The 11,342-nt window shown below is 36.6% G+C and overlaps 1 protein-coding gene across 2 annotated transcripts; it reads left to right on the top strand.

Annotated features, from left to right (window-relative positions):
* The first annotated feature begins 2,011 nt into the window (after positions 1–2,011).
* LOC103582586 (origin recognition complex subunit 3-like) lies at positions 2,012–11,017 on the top strand. Of its 2 annotated transcripts, none has more exons than XM_008564137.1 (6): positions 2,012–2,111; positions 3,268–3,368; positions 7,694–7,835; positions 8,901–9,017; positions 9,884–9,963; positions 10,481–11,017. In XM_008564137.1, the coding sequence occupies exons 2-6, from the start codon at positions 3,280–3,282 to the stop codon at positions 10,584–10,586; spliced, it is 534 nt and encodes a 177-aa protein (XP_008562359.1). In that variant the 5' UTR covers positions 2,012–2,111; positions 3,268–3,279; the 3' UTR covers positions 10,587–11,017. The 2 variants fall into 2 exon arrangements, with proteins under 2 accessions (XP_008562359.1, XP_008562360.1); XM_008564138.1 differs by having other exon boundaries at positions 10,474–10,592.
* Positions 11,018–11,342: the final 325 nt, after the last annotated feature.

Here is an 11,342-nt window from a genome sequence, read left to right as displayed (position 1 = left end):
AGCCTCACCCGCCCCAGTCTCAGGTCATGGGGTACACCTGCCGCCATCATCAACTTTTCATGGGCTCTTTGGTTTCTAGCACCAAAGTATGGTATTATTCTGGTAGAACAACAAAAAAAAATGGTGTATACCTTTTACTTTTCCCCTATTTAGGGAAATTTTTAATGAAGTTTGAGGAAGGAGGCAGCCTTGTATATAGGCACATAGAATTGGACATGACATAGTGAAAATATCTTATTTGGAATGTCCATTTTAATCCTTTCTATGTTTGGCAAGTATTCTTTTGTCTTAAAAATCCTTTGAATTTAGAAAACTGCCTTTGCCGAAATCCCTCCATTATCTCTCCATAGCTGCAATGTGAGGCTGCTGCTGAGTGCTCAGTCATAGAAGATGAAAGAGAAAGTTTGCCTAACTGGATTGGCATGAGCAGCCAGAATGAAATAGTTCTCCACAGACACTAAAAGGGTTCCCTCCAGTTTATCGGCATTGCTCTTTTGCCACTACAGCATGAGCTGAACCACTCTTCAGAACATGAAAATGTTAAAAGGCGGGAGGTTGGTATGGTTGAGATCACTGAATCCAGCTACAACCAGAAACTGAAGTCCAGGAAGAGAAAGTAACTCATTTGAGATCACACAGCTAGCTAATGGTAGTACCCAGATTAGAGCCCACCTTTCTTAACTACCAGTTCATTGTTTTTTTTCTCACTGATTTACAACTTACGTGCCCCCTAATTGTGGTCACTGGACCAGTGAGGGACCATCCTTAAGGACATAAATAGGGTGAAAAGTTTAGAAGAATATAAGATAAATTAGGTAAATTTCAATCTTTTACAACGTTGGACTCAGGGATTTCTGTAAAAAGAAACTGAAGATATTAGAATAATTTTAATTAGAGTTCATGTAACATGAGCTGGTACTAAATAAAGAAATGCAGCTTTTTGAAGTGGGAAGGCTGGAGATTAAGGTGATTAACACCCTAAAGAATAAAGAATTTTATAAATTAAAGCAAAACCACCGTCTTGAAGAAGTATCTGTATTTCTTAATTTTCAAAAATGACACATTGTTAATAATAAAGTGAAATTAAAACTCTGCACATTGGATAAGTAGAAATATTTGACTATATACTATCTCTGGCTCCTTAGCACTTATTGTAGATTACAGTTTGGGTATAAAATTATAGTTGGAGAGGGTTAAGTAAGGCAGAGTATCAAATCAGATTTATTCTTAAGGCTCTGCTACATGTTAATGAAATGGGACAAAGAATTTAGTAGATATTTTAACCTTAAGTTATGTCTTTCTTGAACCAGCAATTATCCATAGCTAAAAAGAAATTTATTCTTTCAGAACAGTGCTTATTCTCTAGCTGAACTCTGCTGTCTTAGATTTAGGCCAGACAAATCATGGGAGTGTCAAGTTTCTAAAACCCACCCCACACTTGGATGGGGCTATCAGAGCCTCAGGCTATCTAGAAGAAGCACAACTGTACATTTTACCAGTTATGGTTTTCTGTTCCCTTTGCTAAAGAACCATGAGGCACTTAATGTTTTACTAGATTATTTCAAAACTTTTACACACTAATCTCTTCATACTCGTTGTGTCAAAAATAGTGACCTGGAAGATTGAGACCTGGCTTGCCAGTGTATAGATTGTGGTGTTTATAATCTTGGCATAATCAGAGGAAAACCATTTAAGTTTGTTTGATTTTTTTTTTAAAAGCTATTTATAACAACATAAATATTTGAGGCTTTTTGCTGTTGGTTTGAGGGGGGGTTGTTTAGTTGTATTTTGTATTGTTTTCATTGTGGTAACACTTAAAATTCGGGGGCTGGTTTTTTGAAGACCTCTCTATAGCATAAACTATGTAGTATTTATTGACCTTCAGCTTTTGGAAAAAAATTTATCTGATGGAACCTTGATCTCTTGTCACATTAAAAAAGGTGAAACTTTACTTCCTTTGGATTAGTAGAAATGTTTGTTCTCTTGACTTGAATTGACTGTAATTGTTGTTCACTGGTATTATATTAAAAGCAGATGCCAAAGAGGAAGAAGATGCTTCTGGGTCACAGTCAAAGGGGCTTCCGAAGACAGACCTCTATCATCTTCAGAAGGTCAGGTCACTTTCTTTTCCTACCAACTACATCCTGTGATGCTCGCCTTTTTCAGTTTGTGCTCTAGATTAGCTCTGCTTGGATGTTTTTGATTTTGTTTTTTAAACCACAAGCAGGAACAAAGCAGACTTTGTAACTCACTCCTAACTTGAACATCCTGTTTATCCCACTGCCATTCTCAGTCTATACACACACATAGTCTGGAATTTACCAGCCAACACAGGTGGAAACTGTTCCTGTAGGCCTAGAAAGAGAAGTAGAATTAACTAGCAATAGTGAAAATGGGAAGGTAGTTGTAAAAAAGAATCAGATTATTTATCTGATGTATTTTTTTTTCTGTTTGTTCAGACTGGAAGATTTAAAAGAGCCTAACTCATTAGTTTTACTTCTCTTGATTTTTTAAATGCATATTCACAGTATTAAGCAAAAATTGAGCTATAGTATGTCCAGTATATTCTTTTTCAGATAGTTCTAACTTTAGGATCTTGCTTGTCAAAGAAAAGAAAAGAACCTTCTTTGTACCCTGATACCAAGTTATGATAAATATAGAGTAAAAATTCAATCTAAGTGAAACAAAACATGTGGAATCTATTCTGTTGGTATGGCAAAAAGGCAAGGTTTTTTGTCTTCTTTTTCTAAGTCCTTTTCTTTTTTTTTTTTTCCTTTTTGTCTTTTTTACTGACCAGCAACGGGATCGCAACCCTCGGTGTTGCACCCGCACCGCGCCCAGCCAGTGAGCGGGAACGGGTCTCCACATGGGATCCGAACCCTCGGCGGGAGCGCCGCCACACTCCCAAGCAGCGCACTCTCCAGTGCGCCACCGGGCCGGCCCTCTAAGTCCTTTTCTTAAATGAGATAATGGACTGTGAATAATGAGCACTCTGCAATATAACTTAATAATGAAGTGAATTGCCCTTTTCCTCTTTCCCTGATATTTCCCTTGATGTGTATTTACACCAAAACATTTAGGAGGAAAGAAAGATTCTTACCAGACCTTAAAAATAAAAAATAAACAAAACCCATTTTGATCTGTTCTTTCTCTGCACATCCTGTCTTACGGACTGGGCATTAGCTGCCTCTGCTTGAGCAACAGATCTCCCTCTGAGGGGTTTTCTGTCTCAGGATCACTAGAAAAGGTATGTTCTTTCATCCGTAGTCCTTATTGGAAATGAAGGAGTTAAGAAGAACAAGTAAGAAGCAAACCAAGTTTGAAGTACTCAGAGAAAAAGTTGTAAACTTCATTGACTGTCTAGTGAGGTGAGTCTATTACTTGTAAGAGCTAAAAATCATGCTATTTTTCCAGATAACACTGGCATAATAGTTATCCATAGCCAATCTAGGACATATTCTCCTAGATTAGGCTTTATGTTTTTCATATCCCTGCTTCCAGCTTAGAATTGTAATTTTTATTCCTTTTCCATCCTTATTAATATATATAATTAAATGACTTAGTACATTCTTTTACTGTCAGTTCAAGAATACAGGTTTAAATTTGATCTAGTGCCTGAGGCTAGGTGGAGAGAGACAAGGAGATAGAAAGTGAGTGTTTTTCTCCTTTCTAATAGCAGAGTGTTTTCATTACACTTTTTCCTTGCTTTGTCTTTGCAAGGAGTAAATGCTGGATTTGGGCCAAGCCCAGAAAACATACAGAGCAGACTAGCCATGCTGTTTTATTTTATCCTGAATAAACAATTTCTAATTCTTAAGAATACCAGTTGCAGCTCATTTCCAGCACTAAACACAATGAGACATGTACTCAGTAAATTTAGAAGTCCACCAGTCTAGCCTGTACTTTCAGATGATTCCTTCTTAGGAAACCCAGATCATTCCAATTCATGGATTTCCCCAAAGTCAGCTTTATGTAGCTGTGTAAAATCACCCACTTAAGCTACCTTTCAGAAAGTTGGAATAAGTGTGCAAAAGAAAACAATTTAATAGTTAAAAAGTAGAAGAAAACCCATTATCGTTGTTTATTCTGTTTTTTAAACTCAACAGCAGGCTAGGTACTGAATAGAATCAAGTACTGAAAAAAAAATAGCAACTCAGTTATGAAGAAAAAGAGTGGTTTTCTGATAAATTACCTGTCCTTCCTGAAAATGAAAAGTTCCATTTTCCAAAACAACATGGGGGAGGAGTCATTGTTCCTGGTCATTGGGGAGAAATTACTAATGCCATGAAATAGGTCCAAAATGATCAACCAATTGTGACAAAAGGATGGTTAAAGACAGAGAGGTGTGTCATAACAAAGTGATATATTGCAATATTGAACTGACCTATTGGCCAAAAATTATATTTTAGAACTCATAGAGTTAACCTTGCCCTACTGGGCTTTCCTGTTCTTATAGTTTCTAGGCTCAAACTTTAACAAGTTATGACCATTGTAGCCAAAATTAAAAATTATTTTGCAGTGTGATTTATCATCATTTATAGGCCAAATGTCATGTTCCTGAGTTCCTACATATCCTAAATTGTAGGATAATTTAAATTATCCTAATTGAAACACACCAACTATTCCCTTTTTGTGGTCTTTGACCTAATATGTCTGACTATTTATCTTTTTGAGTACTTATTGAAATGAGTTGTGTTGTGAAATCACAAAATCTTACATGCCCTAATATTTACTGTTTTTACCAAGATGGTCTGTCCTAGGAGGGAAAAGATTAGGATTGTAGTACTTTAGAGCTAAAAGGGACGTGGGCAGTCATGTGGCAGCTAGACCCACGAGAGAGGCTATACTTGTGCAAGGTCACACAGTCCCAGACTCCTGACATCACTCAGAATGCCATTTCCGTTCCTCCATACTGCCTCCAAGGGCCACATCACAGATGTTTGAACACAGCTTGGAGTTCTAGGGAAAAGATGTCCTTTAAAGATAAATGTTTAGGTTGGCATTTAAGATGACTGGATAATAAAAATGCGGTATATTTATACAATAGAATACTACTCTGCCATAGAAAAGAATGAAATACTGCCATTTGCAGTAATGTGGATGAACTTAGAAAATTACATTAAGTGAAATAAGCCAGGTACAGAAAGAAAAATACTGCATGTCTTCACTTATATGTCGGAGCTAACAGAAAAAGAGAGAGAGAGAGAGAGAACTGAGGTTGCTGGGGGTAGGAAAGGGGGAGAGGGAAGGGTGAAAGGGAAGAATTGGTAGAGGGCCATGAAAATTGATTACATTGAAAATGAGGACTATACTAATATACTAGTTATCCTGATTTGAACATCACATATTGCACACTGGTATTGATATTCAATGTTGTACCCCACAGATATGTACAACCAACTATGTTCCAGTAAAAAAATATATATATATATATATAAGCAGTAGACTTTAGGAGGTGTGGGGTTCACAGTATACCATGAGCAACTCTTGACAAAAATACTCACAGGCAAGAAAGAATAAGTTGCCAGATCTTGAGAGTGGAGAATAAGTTGCCACTTTCTAAATTACTGTTATCATCAAAATCAAGCTGAACTTTGTAGCCCAATAGCAAATCAGTTGCAGAAGTATATTTCTATGCCAATCTCCAAGCCTACAGTTGGGTAAAAATTATAATGTACGATGTTGTTTTGTCACTGTTGTTGTTCAACTAATGTAGCCCAGTGGAAACAAAATAAAGGCAGATATTTTATTTTGCCTCTAATGGAGTTTCTTTGAGGATATCCAAAAAGGCCTTTGGGCCTTGGAAATTGCCTGAATTTCCAAACATTACGTGTAAAGATGTTAAAAAGAGAAAAGAGTACAAATATGAGGCAATAGTTTGAGTGTCTGAAATTGGCTGTCTTGTTGCCTTGTTAGGTTTCCAATCTTTTTTAATGATAGCCATGTATAATAATTGGGGAGTGACTACATGAGGTTAGTATAGGAAGAGTTTATGGTCAGAAATAACAGGTTGGTAGCCAGCCATCCAGGGAAGCAATCAGCATCACAGAAACCATTTCCTGAGGCTAAGCTAAATTAACTCAACCTTAAGCAATTAAGGTGTTAGCAGTACTTCAGGTATGGAGTGCTGGTCCTTAGTGAGGGTCAAGTCAAAGTCACACTCTTTGCAAATGGTTTTTTTCCAGTTGACTCTGGAGAAGGAGCAGCATCTGACATGGAATGAGCAGGGTGTTAGGAACTAATGAGACGAAGGGAGGTGATGAGGAGTGATGTACGTGTGGAATACTCTTCACTTTCTCTCTTCTTTAAAGCCACTAACCACACCAGGGCAGAGCAGATGTAGGGGTATTTTTTAGGCAGTGGTATTGTCTACAGAAGGAAGAGAGAAAATCAGGACATCTGGAAGAGGAGGATAATGTCCCTGGTTGATGGACTGAGGTAGCTGCTTTGTTCTTTCTGCACTGTGGTGGGAAAAGGAGCTGACACAATCTGGCCAAAATGCTTTAAGCTCAGGTCTGGCCACAATCTGGCCAAAATGCTTTAAGTTCAGGGCGTTAAGCCCCGGGAATTTTCTTTATGAAGGCATATGAGCTAACTACTTTAATCCAATTAGTGATTGTCTTTGACTTGTGTGTGCCGAAGCTTCTCACTTCCAATTTGCTACCCTCCAGGCCACCTAAAAGTGATGTCATTGTCATGGCACAGACCAGCTGATGGGCTCATTATAAATTCAAAGTGAACATTTTAATGCTATATTTTTTAAGTTCAGATTTTATTAAAATTAGTTTCTCATCTAGCTCATAGGCAGAAAATAAGAGAAGAATCCCAACTTGTGGTGAGGTTTTTTTATAATTGAAATTTTACTGATGAACAGTGTGTGTTTTTTTTTTTGTCTTTTTGTCTTTTTCCGTGTCCGGCAACGGATCGCAACCCTCAGTGTTGCCCCCGTACCGGACCGCAGCCCTCGGTGTTGCTCCCACGCCTCGCTCAGCCAGTGAGCGGGAACCGATCTGTATGTGGGATCCGAACCCTCGGGCGGGAGCGCCGCCGCGCTTCCCAAGCGGTGCACTTATCCAGTGCGCCACCGGGCCGGCCCAACAGTGTGTTTTTCAATACTCTGAAACTAAAATTTAGCCTTTTCTGCCTTCTAAAGTAAAAAGTAATTCTAATGTATTAAAAACTTTTGAGGTATCATTTCTATGAAAGATAGCAACTAAAACATTTTCTGTGATACAAAGAGAATTTTCCAGACTCCTCATTCCAGGCCTGAGGCCTGTTTTTAACACTGCTAAGAGTTAAAATATTTGCTATGGTACAGAATGTGGATCTCTTGGCTTTCTAATAATTTGTTTAAAGAAATTAATTAATACTTTAAGAAATTCTGTCTTAAGAACTTTGAGCAGAAATGAAGTATATGTACATTTGTTCTTACAGGTTTTATTAGCATCTGAAATATATAGTCCCTTATACTGTAAAGAGTCTGGAGGAAGTTTTTAAAAATATTATATGGAAGAGGTTCAATTCTGAATGAACTGCACTGGATCTGATATTTGGATTTGTTTTCTTTTTGGTTGTTGTTGATTTTGCTTTTTAAGTAAATTGTTCAGTCCTCTACAGAGGATTGACAAAAATGTTATATTGAAAATAAACCTGTGCTTATTTAAAAGCTGATACCTGACTTCGGCTGTTTCAGAGAATACCTTCTGCGTCCTGAGACACAGCCTCTGCATGAGGTGGCGTACTTCAGTGCTGCCCACGCCCTTCGTGAGCACTTAAATGCTGCTCCACGAATCGCTCTCCACACTGCACTTAACAATCCTTATTATTACCTAAAGGTAAGAAGCAGATCTCTGACAGTTTAGCTCAGGCCATAAGCTTCATTGTCACAAAAATATTGTACATTTGCAGTTCTATTTTAATGAGCAGAAAGTTGGCAGCTCAAGCTTGCACCTTTCATATATTTTTAAAAATCCTTTAGACTTTAGAGTTTTCTGACCAAATGAAGGTGTTAATCAGTGGTCAACTGATGTGCCGATTTTTGACCACATATAAACTGTCTGCCCTTCATGTGATAAAACCAGATCATAAGCACTAAGACTTGAGAGTATAGTGTTACTAATATTCTTGTGAAAATAAAGGAAATGTTTCCTGTAGACATTATAGCAGTATGGCCTAATGAAATTACTTAAAGATCTGAATGGTTGTATCTAATGGAATAAAGAAAGACTCTGGGATTTTATCTTAGATTTTAAACCAAAGTCTATCTTCTTGGCTAGTGGTGGGTCACAGAACAGAACTGATGTGATTGCAGCAGTCTTTGGAGAGATGTTATAATTTCCAGGTTGGGTGTGTATGTGAGATTTTGTGTTTCTCAGTAAGAATAATGGATTTCAAATAAGTTGAAAAAACATCAATGGTTTCTATAAGGCTTAAGATCTGCAGTGTTGACAACATAGTCTTTTCCTTTGAGAGATAACTTATACCTCTGATAGTGGTATGTTGCTATTTACTAATATAGTACAGTAATTGCTAGAATTCAGTTAATTATAAATGTTGGAAGTACCATTTTATTGAACATTCTCAAAGAATTCCATAAGCTTTTTAAGGAACTGAGAAATGCATTAGGGTCTCAGGAACTAATAATTTATTATTAAAATGAAAAATATGCTTGTCTTTTGATCCTGGGAATATTCTGCTAATGATTAAGAACTAGAAGGATTATGACCAAGACCTAAACTTAAACAAGGGGCTAACTATTGAAGAGTAGACTCACTAAGTAAAGGAAACCAAAAGATTCCATTTACTGATTTACTAAATTAAGGTTAGGGGTTCATTAATGTCTGATTTTGTTCCTAATTATTTCTAAAAGGTAGTCATCTTAGTTTACTGTTATTTTTTAGAATGAAGCACTGAAAAGTGAAGAAGGCTGCATTCCAAATATTGCTCCAGACATCTGCATAGCATATAAACTGCACCTAGAGTGTAGCAGACTAATCAACCTTGTGGACTGGTCAGAGGTAGGTCACAGGGGAAAGAGCAAGCTCTATATTTGTCTAACCAACCATCGATGGTTAATTTCTGAACTTTCCTGGAATAACTTTATACTTTTAGTACTTCTGAACCCTTATTTTTTTTTTAACACCTTGTCTTTTATTTGGAAAGCATAAATTACCTCATACTTCAAAAGTTCCTTTGACAATAGCAGCTCAACAATCCCCACTCCCAATCCCTTGCTCTCTGACCCTCCATTCCTCAACCAGACCAATTCTGTGTTCATACTAGGTTAAAATAAGTATGTGATCTAATGCAATAGTTAGCATTAAGCAAAAGCTAAACAACTTAGGTCAGTTCTATGTTATCCTACAAAATAAAGAAGTATATTATTAACTAGCATTAACCTCCTTGCATAAAAGAAAAAAAAAATACTGGAATGACTGCACAACAGATAGTAGCAATCAGGAAGTACAAGGAATACTTGGCAAAGCAAGACAATGGACAACTGTTGTTTAAAATAACTATTCTTCCTTCTTCAGAATAGTATTACAAAGTTCTTCACTTCATTGTAGGCCCTATTTGACAGATGTCTTGTCACTGCTAAAAAATGTCTGTAATTGGTTGCTTCCAAGAAAAATAGGCATTTTCCTGGGGTAAGGGAGGAACGATTACATTATCTTTTAATGTATAATTGGTTTAAAGTGATCATCAGTATAGTTTTGAAAATCTGAAATTTGATAATGAAAAAAAAAAATGTGCCAGCTATCAGCAGCAGCAGCAGCAGCACAGTGTTAGACTTGGCTTAATTACAGAGCCGTCAAAGGAAGTGTAGTAAAAGATGTTTGGCATTGAAGAGATTTTTATTTTCTTCTCTTTGTCTGTTCAAAAGGCTTTTGCAACAGTTGTGACAGCTGCTGAAAAAATGGATGCAAATTCTACAACTTCAGAAGAAATGAATGAAATTATCCAGTATCCTTTTAAAACCAGTTCTATAATCTCCAAGTACACATAGAATATAAGTTTATGGTATCTCCAGATCTACATTAGAGACTTATAGAGAGGTGCTCCAGACAACCTTATTACTCATTAATATTAACCATACCATCCCAGAATAACTGAAATTTCTCAGTATTTGTTCTGAATTTAATCTGAGACCAAACCTGAAATATTTGGTCTCAAATTTATATGAAGATCATATCCTAAAATTTACCAAAATGAAACTGTGATTATTAAATTCTCTATTTTTCTAAGGCTACTAATGTACTTTTAGAAGTGGGGGAGAGTAATTTTCATGCTATGTGAAAAATTCATGTCTTACTGATGGGTTCTAATTACATTTAATGTTTTTCAGTTAGGGTTGTAGTTTAATTTGGTAGTATATATTTGAACTCTCTACTTAAGTTTAACAAGTAATATTTTAACGTTGAGATTTTTAGCTTTTTGTTAAAAATACAACATGGCCAATTTCCTTAACTGTAGCCTACAGTGCTCGGTTTATTAGAGCTGTTTCTGAACTAGAACTTTTAGGATTTATAAAACCTACCAAACAGAAGACTGACCATGTGGCAAGACTCACTTGGGGAGGCTGCTAGAAAGCAAATGAGTGAAACCAGAGGTATCACATTTAGCTTAAGGTAAAAAGCAGGCCAGTCATTCATTATTTACATACCATTAGAGGAGAGACTGTTCTGCTGAGAAGAGAAATGTATGAATTCCCATGTGATGTTTAACCAGAAAGTACACTGCTAACCCCAAACGAGTGTTTGGGAGTACCTATGGAGTACTTCAAAATCCAACAGATAACATGCTTACATTATAATAAACTTCTTTTCACACATCATTGCCATGCTTTTCACAAAATCTTAAATTATGAGTAAATCATTCTTGAACCTATACAAGGGTACTTCAAAAGCTTCATGGAAAAATGGAATTAAAAGATAATACTAATTGCTCTGTGAACTTTTTGAGACCCCTCATATAGTGTACAAATGTAATAAATTCCTTTATCCAGGAGTATAAATTATTTGCAGTTGGTTTAGCAGTTGCTTCATTCCTTCATCCCCGATTTCTTGCACTGGCATTCATTTGAGTATGTTTTAAAATAAGTAGTATGAATATCTTAGTTTTGTTTCTCCTAGTGACTACACAGTTTCCTCTGCCTCGCGATTTCATTTAGTCTTACAATTTAAAAGGTTCCAAGCTGTTTCGCTTAATGCTTAAAAAGGCAGTAAATATCCTACTTCTGGATGACCCATAGTGGAGTCTTAGAACCAGTAAGGAAGGCCTTTACAAATCACATCCCAAACTTATAAAACCGAGAGGAGGAAAGTAAGGCCTGGATAAAATGA

This window comes from Galeopterus variegatus, unplaced genomic scaffold (assembly GCF_000696425.1).
Source record: "Galeopterus variegatus unplaced genomic scaffold, G_variegatus-3.0.2 Scaffold16872, whole genome shotgun sequence".
Taxonomy (NCBI): domain Eukaryota; kingdom Metazoa; phylum Chordata; class Mammalia; order Dermoptera; family Cynocephalidae; genus Galeopterus; species Galeopterus variegatus.
The sequence above is the reverse complement of the archived record's forward strand: the minus strand, read 5'-3'. Positions and strand labels throughout refer to the sequence as shown.